Raw genomic sequence first — 21010 nt, 5'->3', positions numbered from 1 at the left:
AAAATTACTCTTCAACTATCCGGCTCACAAAAGCAGTCTCTAACCCGGGTATTGGGACTGATTGTCTGCAGCCACGGAGTACCGGGCAACAGAGAGGCAAGGGGAAGTCTCCCCAAAGCTCTGAAGCCCGGATTTTATCAAATAATGTCTATTCCCTTGAGGAGCTCATGCCCGTAGTTCATTCTTGCGCACCGCAGTGTCTCACACCAGGGAGTATCCCCTGCTCCTCACACTGCGCCATAGCTGCACAGACTGACTTACTTCCTGGATATTCCCATTCAGAGAGACGCTCCTCTCTTCTCCCCTTTCAAAGATGCAGAGATGTACATATTACACACTACAAGTATCTTACACACGTAAACAGCAAATAAACACTATAAGAGTAAACAGTAACCATACCCCCTGCACCCTCCTACACCCCCTGGGTGGCAGTAACTAACCCTGACTTCAGCTTTTGCAAGACTACAAAGTTACCGGTTTTAGTAGGAGGTTCCCTTTAAACACTAGTTTCTCCATATGTTCAAATAGTTTCAAAAATTATGTTCTTGAGATACTTTCAACTTCGATCGTACATAATACAGCTTCTGCAGGAGCCAACATAAGGCATGTGGTCATAGAATTTGGGCTACTTAATACTTGTGGAATATGTTGGAAGCAAGAATCATCATTTGTGGCAACATCCCATGCACAACAATGCAAAGTTAGTAATTGCATGTGGACCCATGTGCTTGAGGGGCTCCAAAAGCTCCTTTGCTACATAAGAAGACACCAGTATGATAAACGGCACATGGAAGACTATGGTACACAGTTTCCATCGGGGCCCAGGTGCTTCAAGTGATGCCCCAGCCAACAGTTCTCCATGACTTCCGTGATGCTCCTCACACTCTGTGCTTCTATGTAAGTGGGGCACAGTATAGTGCAGGCCCAACCATGACAGGGTTTGGAGGGCTTAGTCAGTGAGTATGGGTACTGAGAAGTCGCTCAGTAGTTGCTGGTTCCGATTCAGCTCACTAAAATAGAACGGCTGGTGAGCGACTTCTTGATTAGTGTACACAGGCATCTATGAACGGCTGCGTCTTTGCAGTGAATGGAGGCAGGCGGTTGGAAGACATCTCCAGTGCGTTCTGCCTCCATCCACTGATTGACTATCGCTCCTATGTGAAAGTGCAGGAGCGATAGTCGTTGGGACAGCTGTAGGGCATTTAAGCACTCAACCAGGTACTATTAGTTGCTGGTGGTGGAGCTCGCCATTACTTCTGGAAGCCTAGGCCAGCTTATAGAACGCCCTTTGTGACAGAATCTTGGTTGGGGGTGTAAGGACTTACAGTATGTACTACTTTGTTATGGCAGCTTGTGATGAGGAGCTCATGGATGACACTCAGTGAGGTGGTTGGGGGCTAGTGGAAGTATAGTTACTCCTCTATATTATGATGGATTGTGTTGTTTCCACTGGGGCGCACCTAGGGAAGGTCTTCTAAATGAACCAGGTAGTAGCTTGAACAAATTTGTCTTCCCCGGAGTTGCCACGGTGTAAATGGGGACTCAGAATTTTTGGTAGTGTGCAGGATCAAGGGCCATCTAGTACCCCCTCAGTTTTTCAGACAGTTTTTCTCCTTTCCCTGTTGGTGGGTTATGAGTAGGAGACAGCTCTTCTTATTTGCCCGTTGGTAGGTTATCAGTCGGAAACAGGTCTTCTCTTCTTCCTGTTGGAGGGTTATCAGTCGGGGATGTTAATATTATGCCAAATATTTGGTATTTTTGTAATACACAGGCTACTGTGGCTGCTATTTTTTCCACTGTCACTCAATGTCATGAGCCTTGAGTCAGGGAGTCGGGAAGGAGGTTACAGTGGTAGGAGGTGTCTACTGAAGGTATATTTTCTGCAGCCCATCTACAATAGCCTAGTCATTGTAAGGGGCATCACAGATCATTTGTAGCCAAGCAGCAAGTTGTAGACCACATCTTTGGGGAAGGAGCATGACGGTGCCCTCATGTGACTCGATACTCGTTACTATCTTTCAGTGATGGCAATCACATGGCATAAACAGCCATAAACTTAGAAAGGGTATTTATTATATGCCAATGAAAGACCTTCCTTGTCAAGGACGTTGGTAGGTCATGGTGGACTTAAAGTAGGCTTTTTCTTGGGCCCGGCCAAGTTTTGTTCCTGTTCTCTCTGTGCATCAGTTATAATTGTAAATGAAATCTGACAACGGCAAAGCCATTAGTGTAGATTATTTCATGCGATATTGACTTTCATGATGGATTAGATAAACTAAAGAAATAAAACAATCTCGTGGCTAAGTACCAGAGGCTTAAAGAAAGATCATCTGTAATAAATCTAATGCATACATACATAATAGGAATTGTGGATGACAGGCTAATCTCTTCCTGGCTACAGAGATCTTATCCTAGGTAGGTAATGACCCCTCCTCGGCGCTCCTTCCATTGCCTGGAAGTCGATCCGATCTGCCTGGTAGTCCACAGATTAGAGTGTACAAGGGACACTCTATTGATCGGAGTTTGATTGGACATGTCTAAGTGTCATTAGTTCTGAGTGCGGTCGGGAGGATTCGTTGTTTGCAGAAAAGAAACTGTTGGAAGAATGGGATTGCTGCCGGCTAGGCGTATTGATTGCAGGCTCTTCAGGTAGTCCTGGCACAGGAGGGTGGATGCATACACAATGATTAAAGCGGAGTACAGTATACCTGCAGTCGGCTTTTATGCAGAAAGTTTAATGCACGGATCAATTGAAGGATTAGATCTGCTGGGCACTGCAGGTGCATATCAATTGACTAACAAGGGCGACATCCTGCCTGGCAGTACTATAGCTAATGGATGCAATAGGTATCTGAATGGCGGAGAACTATACATATGCACTGGGGTTAAAGTAGCTTTAAACTACTGATGGCCTACCCTGACAATAGTAGATTGGCAGGGATCAGCTGTTCATCAGATCGGTGCCCTGTGTATAGAGCTGATGCAGAACTGGACAGCACCGTGCAGTGGTCTGGAGTGGAATTACAGCCAATGAAGAGAATAGTAACTTTACCTGTAATACCAAGCCTGGTCACTGCAGTGGAAACAGAGTTGGCCACTTCCTGTAGAAATCAGCTCCATGCACAAGTGAACAGCTGATCAACAGGGGGCCTTGGTGGTGGATCCCCACCGATCTACTATTGATGGGTTATCTTGAGGATAGGCCATTAATAGTTTAAAACTGGACAATTCATTTTATAGGGAATGAAATACATATGTACATATACTTATATATAAATATATGAAAAGCTACCAAAAAAGCTGATGGGTACATTAAACTGAACTTTTTTGCACCGTGCAACAGTCCATGCAGGTGAGAACTTGCCCCGGGGTGTACATATATCAATGTGCTCATTCATTGCACTGTCTGATGGTGACTTATTTCAGCCAGCCTACATGTAAAAAAATTAAAGTTGGGGCAACCCTACACATATGGATGTGATAGAGGATAGCCCCGGTGCTTCACCCCCCATAACCCAGACCATTATAATAATCAGTGTCTGCTCTGGAGGACTCAATACTGACTTGAATGGACTTCCCGTAATGATACACTTCCTTTGTAGTGTGAATATCTGGCTACTTCTATCTTCCATGGTGATTAGTTGATTACTTGGGGCTTTAAAAGGCGAACCCAAAGTGATGATCTGATCACCGGAGTATCAGTTGGGCCAAGTGCTTCAGGTCCATTGGCCCTAAAGAGCATTTCTCACTCTGGAGCACCCGTATGGCAGGTGCAAAGATAGTTCAGAGGCCTGGGGCCCCCTCTAACATCAAATTAAAGTCCATACAATTCTGCCATCCTTCTCTATGGATTAAAGAAATGTATTTTAAGTGCCAATTAATCAAACTATGTTTATGCTCATCTGTTGCTATGAATCAGATCTGTGTAATGCTTCATTCTTCCTGTGGGGGTGCTGCAGGGAAAATGAACACTTAGTGCCAAGTTTCCTCATAGACTACAGTTGATCTCTGGGGATCCCAACAGGAGGGGACTTTGAAATATGCCTATTATTAAGAGCCCCTTCTAATAAGTAGGGATTTTCTAAAACCCTTTAAGGCAAAGGTACTGTAAAATGCTTAACTCATCTGGTTCGCAGTGGGACGGAGTACTTTAGGTATCGACGTTCCAGAGCTGTGTTCTCCAGTGACAAAATCTAGGTGTATTAGTGAAATATATAGAAGACAATCCCCACCACATTAGTGTCAGTCCTCCCGAAACAGCGTCCTAATTGTTGGTTGGACTCTACATTATTCCGGCACAAGGTGATTTACAGAACGATGTTAATGAGGTAGATTGCCAAGGCTGAAGGGATGTGAATCATAACAAGGAAAGACCTATGTGACATTAATTTCACTTAATGTCACATTAACACGGCCCTCACTACGGATGGAGCCTCTGAAAATGTTAAAGACAAAACGCTGGAAATAACAGTCTTTAGTCAGAGTTCGCCGTAATCGGCGGTGTACATGAGTCAACCAGATTGTTTTAGGCTGCCACGACACAATGACACAGAACAATGTAGGCCAAGGTAATGGGGAACAGTCCATAAGGATGAAAGAGGAAGTAAGACATGGAGAAAGATGGCGGACGGCATTAGGTCCAAGGAATAAGGTGGATTAGGTCTAAGGAATAAGGTGGATTAGGTCTAAGGAATAAGGTGGTCTCCACATACTATACATATTGTATAGTATGTAGAGACCCACCAACGCACGTTTCCCCATGAAATATACCCAGGCCCATGTCCAGGTTCTCTACTCAACACTACGTTCATTAGGTGATTGGCTAAAAGGTAGAACATAACAAAATGAGACCTTCTACCTTCAAGTATAATTTTCATTGGCAGCAGGACAGATTTAGAGGCTCCGATCTCCCATATAGAGCAACATGAAAAAAAGTAAAAATGGTTTTCCAGAGTGGTTGCCGGTACCCCATGTTATCCCATGCCGCTATCCCATGGTCAGCTGTTATCGAAGGGGAAAGCAATGATTCTTCATGTACAATGCAGCATCACACAGTGGGCTGCCAAGGTCAAGCCATATCTAGTAGACCTAATAGGGCATTGTGTAGATAGGGGTTGTCTAAATCTATGAATGGATAGGAGAAAGAGTAGTCAACTTTGGAAAACAAGGTGGAAGCATCCACTGGACACATTTCTTGGAGATCAGAAAAATAGACTCAACCCAGTATATAATGTATGATCTCTCTGAAACACAACAGTAATTTCTGAATGTACTGTCTATACTGTAGGGCCAACACAATGGGCCGTCAAGGTTAAACCGAATCTTATGGACCTACAGTTACGGCACATTATGTGGACAATGGTGGTCTAAACCTATCCATGGATAGAGAAAGAGCTGTCAATCGCAATGAGGAGGAAATGGTAAGTGGCAAACAAGGGACCCAACCCAATGTAACAGATATGATCTGCATCTGAAACATAAGACATTTAATAATGTATTACTGCCTATACTATAGGGCCAACACAATGGGCCGTCAAGGTCAAACCGAATCTTGTAGACCTACAGTAAGAGCACATTATGTGGACAATGGTGGTCTAAACCTATCCATGGATAGAGAAAGAGCTGTCAATCGCAATGAGGAGGAAATGGTAAGTGCCAAACAATGGACCCAACCCAATACATTGAAACATAAGACATTTAATAATGTATTACTGCCTATACTGTAGGGCCAACACAATGGGCGTCAAGGTCAAACCAAATCTTGTAGACCTACAGTAACAGCACATTATGTGTTCAATGGTTGTGTAAACCTATGCACAGATACGGAAAGAGCTGTCAATCGCACTGAGGAGGGAATGGTAAGTGCCAAACAGTCGACCCAACCCAATGTATGAGGTATGATCTCTCTCTGAAACATAAGACATTTAATAATGTACTACTGCCTATACTATAGGGCCAACACAATGGGCGTCAAGGTCAAACCGAATCTTGTAGACCTACAGTAACAGCACATGATGTGGACAAGAGTTGTCTAAACCTATGCATGCATAGAGAAAGAGCTTTCAATCGCAATGAGGAGGGAATGGTAAGTGCCAAACAATAGACCCAACCCAATGTATGAGGTATGATCTCTTTCCGAAATGCGTCAGCAATTTTCAAAGCTTCTACTGTATGGCCCACACAATGGTAACTCATGGTGCCCTAGCCTTAAGATAAGACAGCAAGAACGTATTGACGGCCCCTCTTATATTATATTGTGAGATGTCTCAGCATACGCATTGTGATGGCGTCCGTACATACGCAGTCTATGCATCTGTAAATGTCGCCTCCAATCAGAGGGGTGTAAATACGTCTTAGATTTGGCTCTACATCTTGGATCTCTCCTTCAGGCAGCTGTATATCTAAGCTTATCTCTCTGGCCACCGATCCTCGGACCATCTGGGACCTCGGTCCCCGATCTTTACATTTCTTTTTGAAATATTATTATGAACTCCGTCTACATATGCTTAAGATTCATTAAGACAGTGGCAAGTGTTGGCATGTTCCAAGGATTTCCCCAGAGCCATGCCCGTTACTTTTTACAAATCTCCTCTGACAGTAATAGCTGATAAGAGACAGAACGACCCCGATGATGAATACAAAGGACTCTGTCGAAGAGTAGAGAAATAATTAGTCATCACTCAAGGCGGACGCTTAAGGGACTGCTGCTCTTATTAGTATTGTCCTCACATAGAGCTGTTTGTTTAATGTCTCCGTGCTCGCCGTGGCTCCGAGCGCTTACCTTGTGTTTTATTGCATTCTATTATTTCAGATCTACGGCATTAAAGACTTTCTTCTACTAAAAAAGTATCAGTCAAGTGAGTCGCCCCCCCAACAACTGGCCCGGGCTCCATCCTCGCGGCTTCGCTTCTACATTACAACACGTTTTCTTGTGTGTGTGAAGTTTCAGTAACTGTATAAAAGTATTCTCCAGCCTTTAATTAGGAATTCATATGCTAAGAGAGATACATATATAAGCAGGGGAAGGACTTCAAGTTCCTGGGCCCTAATGCACAATCTCTAATGCACCCCCCCTTACCAAGTGCTCTACTAATGCTGATTTCTGCTTTAGGCCCCCTTAAGTACCAGGGACCCAAGTGTGACTGCTAACTACAGCTTTGAACTAGGCATATTGTGTTTAACCCCTTTAGTGGCACTGACCATGGAGTTGAACCCGAAAGATTTCCGTGGACAGCTCTAGTGCTGAAATGCTGGCCAGGACACACAGTTATTGTGCCACTGTACACGTTTGCTACTTCGAATTACCTCAAGAAAATCTCCGGGGCTTGCTGCGCTGACATGGTAATAATAAACCTGCTACTGAAGGGGTTAAAGGGACTGTCTTGCTGTTGACTATCGATGGCTTAGCCAAAAAGTAAGCCATAAGTAGATCAGAAGAGGTCCACCCCCCGGGATGCCTACCAATCAATTGTTTGCCGCACCATTGTGTTCATGCACTGAGCAGGAAGCAGACGGTTCTGTTCCCACTGCAGTGGTCAGGATGGGTACTGCAGACACGAAGTGAATAGGAGCTTTGCCTGTAATACCAAGCCTGGCCACTGCAGTCAGAATGGAGGTATCTGCTTCCTGCAGAAATCAGCTCTGTGTATGAGCACAGCAGCTCCGTAAACAGTTGATCAGAAGGGATCCTGGGTGATAGATCCATGCCAATATATTATTGGTGCATGGTGAAAGTAAAATAAAAAGGAAAATGGCTCAAAACGCAACGACTCTAAAAAAATGGTGATGACGGTACAATGGGAATTTGTGTTTAGTAAATGAGGAGTATAAACAGCAGAAGACAAGTTTCGAGGATAGACTGTGGCATTCTGGCACTGGCCAGTAAGAAAGCTATCGGGAAAGGACCAGGCTGCAGGTGAAGCTCCTGGTGGCTGACATGTCGGTAATCTACTATTAATGGCTTACAGTATCCTGAGGTGCAAACAGCTGCTCACAGGGCATCCCGGGCAGCAGACCCGCCAGTATGACCTATACTGAGGACAGGTCAGCAATAGTCTACAACTGGACAACCCCTTTAAAGTGCCCACCCAATACTGAGGAGAGGTCATCAATGGTCTACAACTGGACAACCCCTTTAAAGTGCCCACCCAATACTGAGGAGAGGTCATCAATAGCCTACAACTGGACAACCCCTTTAAAGTGCCCACCCAATACTGAGGAGAGGTAATCAATGGTCTACAACTGGACAACCCCTTTAAAGTGCCCACCCAATACTGAGGAGAGGTAATCAATGGTCTACAACTGGACAACCCCTTTAAAGTGCCCACCCAATACTGAGGAGAGGTCATCAATAGTCTACAGCTGGACAACGCCTTTAAAGTGCCCACCCAATACTGAGGACAGGTAATCAATAGTCTACAACTGGACAACCCCTTTAAAGTGCCCACCCAATACTGAGGAGAGGTCATCAATAGTCTACAACTGGGCAACACCTTTAAAGTGCCCACCCAATACTGAGGACAGGTAATCAATAGTCTACAACTGGACAACCCCTTTAAAGTGCCCACCCAATACTGAGGAGAGGTCATCAATAGTCTACAGCTGGACAACACCTTTAAAGTGCCCACCCAATACTGAGGAGAGGTCATCAATAGTCTACAACTGGGCAAACCCTTTAAAGTGCCCACCCAATACAAGCTCCCACCATTGGCCGAGCAGGAAGAGAGACGAGTCCATGGCGGGTAGTAAAGTAATTGAGGCAACTGTATAACGCCAAAGAGTATCCTACACAGGTCCTATTCTGGAGAACCCATGCATGCCACACCGAGGGTCACCACAACAACAGCGCCGCCCAGCGGGCACCTGAATCAGAAGGAGATTATAATTGGAGGAACACTTTAAAATGACCAAAATCCTAACGTTTTTCTCAGTGGATCCTGACTATTTTGCTGGGTCACTGAGGTGTAAATGCTCCACCAATGGGGGTAGAGATCACATTGCATCAGTCGTTCGTGTCTTAAAGGGCCACTCCAGTGAAAACACATTATTCCATCCCTGCCTCCCTCACCTGATTGCCTGTCCCACCCCAGAGGCCTCCTCTGTGTTTTCCAGTTACTTCCCTGCAGTGCAGCCCCCTGTCTGATACTTATTAGCCACCATCTTGAGAGTGACATTTTTTACTTTCAGTTTCACATCAATCCCATCATGCATCAGCAAAGCATTAGCTAAGGTTGTAAGATTCTGCCTACTGGGGGGATATTTTAATTATCCTTACCTTCTTTATTCACCTATATAAGCTACAGACCACTAAAATGTAAGAACTGTGATCTCCTCTATTATAACTGTGTGACAGGAGCTTCACGATCATTATCAGTAACCATCAGAACTGAGATCACATGACCACCTGAGGAAAACGAGGCTGGAAATTTCTGCACTAACTACGCAAGGTAACACGAGCCCACGGATACATACTGGGGGGCAACTACGTAATGAATGGATATACGCATATACACTAAGGTAATACTGAGGCCTAAGACTACTAATGCACTATACCTGCTCTCTGATTGGCCAGAGCTGCTCATGTGATCAGTACTGGCCAATCAGAGCAGTGCACTGGTGCATCAGGTAGTTAGGTATCTTTGATGGCCGAAAACCAGCGAATGGAAGAGGCAGCAGAGAAGAACAGTGGCAGGTAATATACCCCTCCCCCTCCGGTCCTGGGATAGAATTCTGTCCCGCAACCGGCGGGTCCCTTTAAAAGTCGTCCATGGACCAAAATCAGACATGCTTGACTGTCTGTCTTTACTTTCGCGTTTCATCCGTTTTTTTTTCTGCGCACATAAAAGCTAAAGGACGCCTGATTTTTTTTTCTAGCATTGCTTAGCGATGACCCCTGAGTGCGAACGGATGTCAACTGTGTGCGCTCCATTTTTCGGCGCAGCCGCTGACTTGCATAGGTGATAGAGGTCCGAGAAGTCCGAATAGGACATGTAGCGGTCCGTGTAATGAGGAAGAGCGCTGGCGGTTGCCAACTCAGAGGCGACCTTCACCTGTGTGAATAAGCCCCTCTGCTTTCCCCGTGTCGCCGGATGTGAGGAGGCCTCCCCTTGCGCACAAGGCATCCTCCGGGTCAGGAGAAACCTTCCATTGTGCATCTGCAGAGCCTCCCTGAATAATTAATACAAATATTAAAATAGCGCTGAAGTCATCAGATTTACCCTAAACAAGGAGGCGCGGCGAGCCGCGAGTCTTCTGCACGTAAACGACTCTGCCGCATTAACCCGCGACCCGCGTCAAGCAGATTTACCGCCATGTAAGACACGTATGTGGAGGCTTTATCCCCTTTTATTGCCTTTCATGTGGAATTTCCAACTTCACATCTCGTAATGCGATTACGGGCGGAATCTTGCGAGGTGACAATTCGGATTGTGCGCCTCTTCTAGTTCAGGAACCTCGGCTAATTACTGCATCCGCGAGATGGATGGCGCTTATTACATGTGTAAATTTTTACGACATGCTTACCGACTGAATAAATCAAATGGAAGCAAGAGCGGCGGTAATAAAATCCCTCTGATAACAGCGCTTGTCTGCGCCATGGCGGGTATAAATTCTGCATATTTATCTGTCCCTTCATTACCCTAATTAACCCTTTTAATGCACCGAAGAGGGGGGGCAACGCGGTCCTGGGAGCCGCGGGACGGATCAGAGCCGTTTGGGGTTTTCTGCTATCGAGCGAACAGTCCTTCAATGAAATTTGCGTAAAACGGAAGGTAATGCTGTTAAGGGGTTAACGTCTGAGGAATAACGGGAAAAGTGAATTAAATCCGCGATAAGTGCGCCACAACTGAGAGGTTAACAAGGTTTGAAGGAAAGTACAATCTGCGGCGGGCGAGTTAGAAGAGGTGAGAACCTTCACTGCCGAGCTGGGAAAGCCTTGGAGATCTGACATCCATGTCAAAGTCCTTCCGTTGGGGCAATGATTGGGTTTGTTCCACTAGTCCTGCACATCAATACTCCGGGCAAGGTCCGCCCGCCTGTTGGTGAACCTCCCAGCCCACTTGGCCCGCCGAGACAGAAGAGGTGGTCTACTAGAGGAAGCTCTCCAGTTGGGGGCACTCTACGATGTCCATATGGCCTAATCAGGCTTACGGAAAGGGGTTGTCTCAATTGGTATATGGGAGGAAAGTACAATCTGCGGCGGGTGAGTTAGAAGAGGCGAGAACCTTCACTGCCGAGCTGGGAAAGCCTTGGAGATCTGACATCCATGTCAAAGTCCTTTGGGGCAATGATTGGGTTTGTTCCACTAGTCCTGCACGTCAAGGTCAAGCCACCTGTTGGTGAACCTCCCAGCCCACTTGACCCGCCGGGACAGAAGAGGTGGTCTACTAGAGGAAGCTCTCCAGTTGGGGGCACTCTACGATGTCCATATGGCCTAATAAGGTTTACGGAAAGGGGTTGTCTCAATTGGTATAAGGGAGGAAAGTACAATCTGCGGCGGGTGAGTTAGAAGAGGCGAGAACCTTCACTGCCGAGCTGGGAAGGCCTTTCAGGCTTGGAGATCTGACATCCATGTCAAAGTCCTTCCGTTGGGGCAATGATTGGGTTTGTTCCACTAGTCCTGCACGTCAATACTCCGGGCAAGGTCGGGCTGCCTGTTGGTGAACCTCCCAGCCCACTTGGCCTGCCGAGACAGAAGAGGTGGTCTACTAGAGGAAGCTCTCCAGTTGGGGGCCCTCTACGATGTCCATATGGCCTAATCAGGCTTACGGAAAGGGGTTGTCTCAATTGGTATAAGGGAGGAAAGTACAATCTGCGGCGGGTGAGTTAGAAGAGGCGAGAACCTTCACTGCCGAGCCGGGAAAGACTTTCGGGCTTGGAGATCTGACATCCATGTCAAAGTCCTTCCGTTGGGGCAATGATTGGGTTTGTTCCACTAGTCCTGCACGTCAATACTCCGGGCAAGGTCCGCCCGCCTGTTGGTGAACCTCCCAGTCCACTTGGCCCGCCGAGACAGAAGAGGTGGTCTACTAGAGGAAGCTCTCCAGTTGGGGGCACTCTGCGATGTCCATATGGCCTAATGGGGCTTACGGAAAGGGGTTGTCTCAATTGGTATAAGGGAATTGTCACCTACTGTTTGCTCTACAAGCTAAGCTTATGGGCTAAAGGCAGGTGACCCGCTGAGTCCAAGGATGTCAGTCTTATACTTACCTCCCCTACTGTGAGCATTGGAAGCCGATCTAATTTTTTCGATCTACAGAATACTTAGTGTGCCGCCCAATGCACTGCAGCTGGGGGAGGTAAGTATAAAACTGACATCCCCGACCTCAGCGGGTCACCTACTATCAGCCCACAATTACGTGGCCCCTAAGGCCCCATCACACACATTTTGATGCCAACGTATCCATAGGGCTCCATTGACCCGGTTGAGGTCTAAAGAATGTCTATTAGGTCTCTGCCGTGTCGGTCTACGACGGTGAACCTTGTTTTTCCATATAGTACGCTATTCTATTCCGTAAGACGGTATACAATAAAAACCCTATACTGTGCGGTATACATATATAATTGTTGTTTGTAGTCTATTACCATGGAGACGCATAAGAGACATCAGTAGTTAAGCCCTATCCTCCAGTAAGGAGAGGGACACATAAATAAGGTTGTGTTACGACTGCTATTTCTCCTTAAAGGGGATCCTCAGGAACAGTCATCAATAGTTGATCGGCAGATGTCCTCCGCTCAAGAATCCTGCCAATCAGCTGGCTGTCAGTGCTGGAAGTAGATAGCATTGTCAACATTGCAGTGGCCAGATTTGGTACTACAGGTACAGGTCCCATTCTATCCTACTGCATTACCAAACCAGGCCTCTGCAATATGGACAGTGGGCACAGGGGCCAGCTGATCACAGGGGATCCTGATCGCAGGCACCAAGCCAAACAACTACCAGTGACCTATCCCGAGGACAGGTAGGTCATCAATATTAAAAGTTCCAGGCCACCCCTTAAAGGGTCCCTATTTGTTAGGCTTGGACAGGAAGTAGTGCAATATGTAAGTACAGTATATACGCCTTGGGTTGGCTATGCCACCACCGATACAGGCACAGGATCATCTATTGGCTGCCATAGTTTTGTTGAATACGGCTGGGGGGAAAGAGACCATTAGTATGATAGTAGTAAAGGGTGAAGCGGGAAGAGACGCTATATGGTCATTGGATAATACCGTACATCCAGTAGTTGCCATCAATGATGTCATAGAACCTCGCCTCACCCTCCTATACAGCGGAGCTGAACACGTCACCCGGAGAGCCCGGCGGCCATACTGCTTACTAATGGCTACGTGATTCCTCAATCTGTTATCCCCACTGCAAAATCATCAGCTTTAAGCCGGCTGCAAATACTGTGTATAAATAGATGTGAAACTCCAACTTAAAGGGGTTGTCCAGTTGTAAACTATAGATGGCCTATTCATAGGCCAGGCTATCAGCATTAGATCAGTCGGGGGGCTTAATTCAGGGTGGTGCATTTATGTACTGAGCTGATTTGTGCAGGAAGCAGACAGCTCTATTCTTACTGCAGTGGCCAGTGCTGGTATTGCAGGCCAAGCTCCCATTAAAATGAATGGGAACTTTGTCTGTAATACCAAGCCTGGCCACTGCAGTAAGAATAGAGCTGTCTGCTTCCTGCACAAATCAGCTCAGTACACAAGCCCGGTGAACAACTGACCATTCAGAGTCCCGGGCGACAGCCCCCCACCGATCTACTATTGATGACCTACCCTAAGGATAGGCCCTTAACTCGAAAACCCCTTTAAAGGCAGAATATATTGGGAAACGAAGGATTTTCAGTAAAAATAAACTATACTAAGGTTACGGTGCTGTTAGGCCAGGTGACGGGGAGTCGGGTGCAGTATTTTACTACTCGCCTGCTTCCTGGTTCTTGTGGTGCCCCCTGTGACATCTGACTCTTCAGAGTCCTGTACCTTGAAAAGAGTCAGATTTTGGTTTGCCGCCAGGACTTCAGATGGGGACCCCGCTGGATCCAGGCAGTGGGTGAGTATAAAAAAGAGCGCCCCCGGCCTCCTGTCACCTCGCCTAACTGCACCATAACTTGCCTCATAGTCTTTGAAAGGAGTTATACAGATTTACAAAAACATTACTGCTTTCTTCCAGAAACGGCGCCACACCTGTACATGGGTTGTGTCTGGAATTGCAACTCATTGTAGTGAACGGAGCTGAGCTGTAATACTACACACAACCTGTAGACAGGTGTGGCACTGTTTTGTGAAAAAAACAGCCATTGATGGCCTCTAATCCCATAAAACACTTAAGTGGCTCCAAGGTACTGTAGATCTTTCCTAGCCAGCCGTCTGTAGAGGCCAATCAGCCAAGGTCCAACCAATCTTATAGGGGAAATCCAAAAACATGATCAAAAGACCTCTTTAATGAAATCCGGGCCACCGGCAACCTCCAGAGCGGTACTCTACTTTGACTCATACAACCTACCACAACGTAGAGTACTCCCTCCATTATGTTTCAGTGGCCGATGGGCTACGTCTGTAGTACAAAGGCTAAGGTCACATGTGGCCCATTTGTGGCAAATATTTCCAAGATTGTCCCACTCATCTGAAGGGGCTGCAGAAATCTGCTGAGTAGTTGCCAAAGATACACAAGATGCCCTAGACAAATCACAAAGAGGCCTTGAGTCAATGTGTGCTGACCATCTATTTCACGGAAAGCACACAAACCCATTACAGCCAATTAGGCTATTCACATGAGCGCCTTTCCACACGGTCTGATGGCCCACGTGAAGAAAATTGCTGCATGTTTTATTCTGGTCGGTAAGACAAATGAGGGCAGGACGTCCAATGTTCCTTGCCCCCGCTGCCTGGACCGCACACTGATGTCCCAGACTCTCACTCGCATATGTCCGTCTGAAAGACCCCTAACTGATTTAGCATACCGGTTTCCTATCCATTAGGCCTCAGAAGAAAGACAACCACATCCAAGATGGAGCTTCAAGCCAAGAAATCTAGTTTAGGAGGCAAGTGTCTTATCTATTGGGTTGCGGAGGCTAGATGTCTACACTCCACTTGAGCCCATGATAACTGGTTTGGAAGGCCAGTGTCTTAATCACTTGGCTGCATGGGCTGGACATCCAACCTCCGTGGCCTGATGCATAAGACATTTGACTCCTAAACCAGGAATCATAGGCTCAAGTCCCATCTGCAGTGTGGACATCTAGCCCCTGTGACCCAATGGATAAGACACTTGCTTCCTAAACCAGGTTTCTTGGCTCTAGGGTGTGGAAGTCATGCTCCTGGGGCCTAATAGATAATAGACTGGTATCCTGAAGCAGGTATCATGGGACTTGAGCCTCCAATCCTTGACTTAGGAAGCCAGTGCCTTAAATATCAGATGGTAAGGGCTAGACTTCCATACCACAGATGGGTATCAAGCCCATAATACCCAGGAGGTCAGTGCCTTATCCTTTAGGTCACAAGGGCTGAATATCCAGCCACAGTGGTCTAATGGATAAGACCGGGGCCTCCTAAACCAACTATCATGGGCTTGCGTTCCATGTGGGGTGTGGATGTTTAGCTATGGTCTAATGAGTAAGGTGCTGGTTTCCTAGGACAAGGTCAGTGTCTTATACTTTAGGCCACAAAGGCTTAATATTCAGCCACAGTGGTCCAATGGATAAGACATTTGTCTCCTACTCCAAGTACCATGGGGGTCCCATGTAGGGCGTGGATGTCTAGCCCCAGTGTCCTAACGGATTCGAGACTAGCCTGGTAAACCAGGTACTGTGGGTTGAAGTTCCATTTAGTGGGTGGATGACTATCCTCAGTGACCTAATGGATGACACGCTGGTCTCCTAAACCAGCTAGATTGGGTTTGAGTCCCATGTCGGGTATTTGTCACACAGGTCATTACTGCAGATGCAGAAAGACCATCTATTATTTAAAGCCAACACTGCACCAAGCGCTCGGACCACGGGGAGATCCAAAGTAAACAAGAGATGATCATCTATGGTTTGCATTGGGCTTCCTGTTATGCCTCTTCTCTCACATGAGGATATACATGGTAGTACCCCTGTTAAAATTTGAGAAGCCCCATCAAATGCCATCTTTAAGTTGGGTAACAGTAGATGTCAACTGAGGTCCTCAAGAGGTGGAAGTACCATGAGATAGTGTTGAGGCAACTGGATTAGTCCATAGTTCTCCTTGATCCATGGTGGACGTATCCTAAGTGTATCATTCGTAGACTATACCATATGGATGATGCATGTAAATACGCAATCCCCTTCGAAGAAGAGTCCTACAAACAGTATCAGTATATCCATCTCTCTGTATATTCATCTCTGTGACCCCATGAAAAAAGTGGCAGCCATTCGAAAAAAAAACCCTGGCTGGTCCTCGGTCTATTGGCGCTGTCAGTTGGGTCCCTTGTCCTGACAGGTGACAGGTGGGGATGGGAATTTCGAAGCTGCAGTAAATTGTGTATCACAATAGTTCCCGTAGCATGGGAGACATCCCTCTCAGGGTTCAGTGAGAACCAGACAGGCGTACGATAACAGAGGGATGGGGCGTTAACCCCCTCCATTGCCAAGGTGGGAAGTTCTAAGACGACTGCCGCATTCGCTGCCTGGTGTCGCCTGCACAAGATATGATGTAGAGGAGGAAAGTAGTCGTATGACGTCCCTACAGAACGTCATACGACATGGAATACATAGAGGAACACGCGATGCAACACGCTCCCATTGGAGTACCCGTCACGAATACCTCCTGTCACAACTCTGACAAGACCGTCTCAGCGCATCCCACCCCTCGCTGACAAGACGTCCATTAATCTCTCCCGCATGGGGCACTCAGGTGACGAAGAGTCTACACAATGAGCAGTAGGGCTTCGCCTGCCATAGAGAAGACCTCCGACACCTCGCCCGGCCCGGACCGTTGATATCGCCAGACCTGACTTCACGCAACAAGGACGGGCGGCTGCCGCTACTTATCTAAAAGCAACACAAATCATTAATTATCATCCCGCTCGGTGACGGTCTCCAGGGACAGAGGGCAATAAAATGGGATATAGGGCTCATACTTAATGGGATGGGGGCGCGATAAATGTACAGTGGGACATACTATATAAAGAGCTCGTAGAATAAGATATAAGACGTCATATCCAAAACTTTTTCTCCGCAACCGCCCGAGAGCTTGCACTCTGATCCTACGCCATTTCTTAATATCGCCTGCAGATGATGTGAGAATTTGATGCAAGCTGTCAGGCAATGAAGCGGTTAACCCCCCCCCCCCCCCTCCTTCCTCGTTATTTCCACGCTCATAATGAATTTTTACAGGAAATCCCATTCTTGTTATTACTGTGCGCGTTATTCGCTGAACAAACCGTTTTGTTTATCCCCCCCGCCGCCGGAACAATCTGACCCTATTAACCAGGCGAGAAAACAGAGAAAAGAAATTCCCAGAGCCCCGTAAAGAGGAATGTGGCATTAAAGGGACACAACGGCTCCTGACAAAAGAGTTTCTGTTAATCTGCCCCGCTAATTATCCTGGCGTGCCGCCCATCCAGAGCGCTTCGAATATTTCCCAATGTCCGACTCCGCTGCAAAGTTACATCCGCCTCCGTATCGTCGCCGATGCTGCTTCTGGCTGCTGCCGTGTGAAGGGTTAAATTATGCAGACGGCAACAATGTAACACAAACTGATTAAAAAGTAAACATGGCTACCCCATGCAAAAATAAAACAAAATACTGGATTGCAAGCTCTTGGGACCGGAGCGCTGCCTTCGGATACCAAGTAGCTGTACGCAGTGTTGTGATTTGGTAATAGCGGACCGCGGCGCGATTTATCGCCTCTCTGCAACCAGCGGCCCATAAAGTACAGGTGGCAATTTGTTCTCTATACCAGGAGAGGGTGTGTTTGCATACATTAAGAGGTCCTCTGCGCTCCCTCCAGCCCCATCCTTCCCGAGTCCAACCCAAAATGTCATATACACCTCCGCTATATTATTAGCATCATCCGGTATGCCAGGGGTTAATGCAGAGACCCAACATCCAGCTGAGGGTAACCCTGATCCGTAGTGTCACAGCCAGGGTATATATATATATATCCGTATACGTGGACGCTGATTGATAACAGTGGGTGTATACAGATAATATATAGTGTGTATCTATATATAATGAGTAGCAGTGCCTGTATATAAATACTATATAGTGCTTATATATATATAATTGATACAGTGCCTTTATCGAGTTTTTATTACATATGTGTGTGTATATATATATATATACCCCTATGCAAGATCTATATATATATATGTGTGCGTGTGTGTAGATAAATACGCTGCCAGTAAATAGATATTACATAGTGTTATATTTCTAGATATTAATACGTTGATGGATACAGAGCCTGCGTATAGATATTACATAGTGTTATATTTCTAGATATTGATACGTTGATGGATACAGAGCCTGCGTATAGATATTACATAGTGTTATATATACGTTGATACATAATAGATACAGAGCCCGTATATAGGTAATACACGGAGTTATTACATACATGGATGTAGACGTGGATCGATCCAGTGCCTGCATATAGCTGTTATCACATACATGTATACAGGCACTGGCGGCGGAGATCCAGGAGCCATATGGCCGGCACATGATGATATACATGTCTACAACATAAACATACAGCACATTGGCGGAGCGGCTGATCGGAGGGGGTACTTACGGTCATATTCGGACACGTTGGCCCCTGTGATACCAGCCAGGGTCAGAAGCAGGATGGCGGCGAGATACATGACGGTCAGATGGAGATAAACCTTCCCGGTAAGATCCGTCCTTCCCGCGGTCTCCTTAAGGATGAAGTATGTCTTGGCTTATTCTCTTCTGCGCTGCCAGGAGGGACCGATTAGGAGACGAGGATCGCCCAGATTCTCCTGAGAGAGGATACAGATTGCGTTATACGAAAAAAAAAAAAACACAGAAGGGACTGCGATAATTCCAAGCGAGAGCGGAGGAGCCGGGGTCCCCCTATTAGGAGAAGAGCCGAACTAGTGTCAGGCAAAATGGGATGCAGCAGTGGAGGGAATTAAATAGGGTACCAGGAATGGACCATGAGAGGCGGCGGCGGGGAGGGATGCAAGGATGCAGACGCTGCAAATGCTGGCGAGTGTGTGCTGCTGCCCAGAGCTACAGAGCAGAGCCACCGCCGAGCTGGGCTCCTCCAACCTGCCTCCCGCTCCCCTCTCCTATGGGGAATTGTGGTGCGCTCTGCTCTGATCCCCTTGAGATGTGCAGGGAGGGAGGGGAGTGGGGGCAGTGCATGTGCAGGGAGGGGGGTGTTGTTCTCTCTCCATGGGTGGAAAGTGGATCAGATGTAATTCAGTGCTGGTAACAGCTGTGCAGCATCACACTGTATATACATGCATGTAATCTCCACGGACACTATATATATAGAGGTGTGGGATAATGGGAGGGTGGATATATACTGCAATACATAGGATAGATAGATAGAAGGATAGACAAACAGATAGATAGATAGATAGATAGATAGATAGATAGATAGATAGATAGATAGATAGATAGATAGATAGATAGATAGGAGATAGATAGATAGATAGATATGAGATAGATAGATAGATAAATGATAGATAGATAGGAGATAGATAGATAGGAGATAGATAGATAGATAGATACATAGATAGATAGATAGATAGATAGGAGAAAGATAGATAGATAGATAGATAGATAGATAGATAGATAGATAGATAGATAGGAGATAGATAGATAGATAGATAGATAGATAGATAGATAGATAGATAGATAGATAGGAGATAGATAGATAGATAGATAGATAGAAGGATAGATAGATATGAGATAGATAGATAGATATGAGATAGATAGATAGATAGATAGATAGATAGATAGATAGATAGATAGATAGATAGATAGATATGAGATCGATAGATAGATAGATAGATAGATAGGAGATAGATATGAGATAGATAGATAGATAGAAGGATAGATAGATAGATAGATAGATAGATAGATAGATAGAAAGAAGGATAGATAGATAGATAGATAGAAGATAGATAGATAGATAGATAGATAGATAGATAGATAGATACTAGATGGATAGGAGATAGATAGATAGATAGATAGATAGATAGATATGAGATAGATAGATAGATAGATAGGAGATAGATAGATAGATAGATAGATAGGAGATAGATAGATAGATAGATAGATAGATAGGAGATAGATAGATAGATAGATAGATAGATAGATAGATAGATAGATAGATAGGAGATAGAAAGATAGATAGGAGATAGATAGATAGATAGATAGAAGATAGATAGATAGGAGATAGATAGATAGATAGATAGATAGATAGATAGATAGATAGGAGATAGATAGATAGGAGATAGATAGCTAGATAGATAGGGGATAGATAGATAGATAGATAGATAGATAGATAGATAGATAGATATGAGATAGATAGATAGATAGATATGAGATAGATAGATAGATAGATAGATAGATAGATATATAGATAGATAGGAGATGGGTAGATAGATAGATAGATAGATAGATAGAAGGATAGATAGATAGATAGATAGATAGGAGATAGATAGATAGGAGATAGATAGATATGATAGATAGATAGATAGATAGATAGATAGATAGATAGATAGATAGATAGATAGGAGATAGATATGAGATAGATAGATAGATAGGAGATAGATAGATAGATAGATAGATAGGAGATAGATAGAAGGATAGATAGATAGATAGATAGATAGATAGATAGATAGATAGATAGATAGGAGATAGATAGATAATAGATGGATAGGAGATAGATAGATAGATATGAGAGAGATAGATAGATAGATAGATAGATAGATAGATAGATACATAGGAGATAGATAGATAGATAGGAGATAGAAAGATAGATAGGAGATAGATAGATAGATAGGAGATAGATAGATAGGAGATAG

General features: G+C 45.4%; 1 protein-coding gene across 3 annotated transcripts in view; it reads right to left on the bottom strand.

Moving 5' to 3' along the window:
* CADM3 (cell adhesion molecule 3) overlaps positions 1-19282 on the bottom strand; it is a 425295-nt gene extending 406013 nt beyond the window's left edge. For all 3 annotated transcript variants that reach the window (XM_066609217.1, XM_066609218.1, XM_066609219.1), the window contains exon 1: positions 18742-19282. In XM_066609217.1, coding sequence (XP_066465314.1) covers positions 18742-18811 — 70 coding nt within the window. In that variant the 5' untranslated portion in view covers positions 18812-19282. The remainder of the gene's footprint in view (positions 1-18741) is intronic.
* Positions 19283-21010: the final 1728 nt, after the last annotated feature.

The sequence above is a fragment of the Eleutherodactylus coqui genome, chromosome 6 (assembly GCF_035609145.1).
Source record: "Eleutherodactylus coqui strain aEleCoq1 chromosome 6, aEleCoq1.hap1, whole genome shotgun sequence".
Classification (NCBI taxonomy): Eukaryota; Metazoa; Chordata; class Amphibia; order Anura; family Eleutherodactylidae; genus Eleutherodactylus; species Eleutherodactylus coqui.
This window is presented reverse-complemented; position numbering and strand designations above follow the sequence as displayed.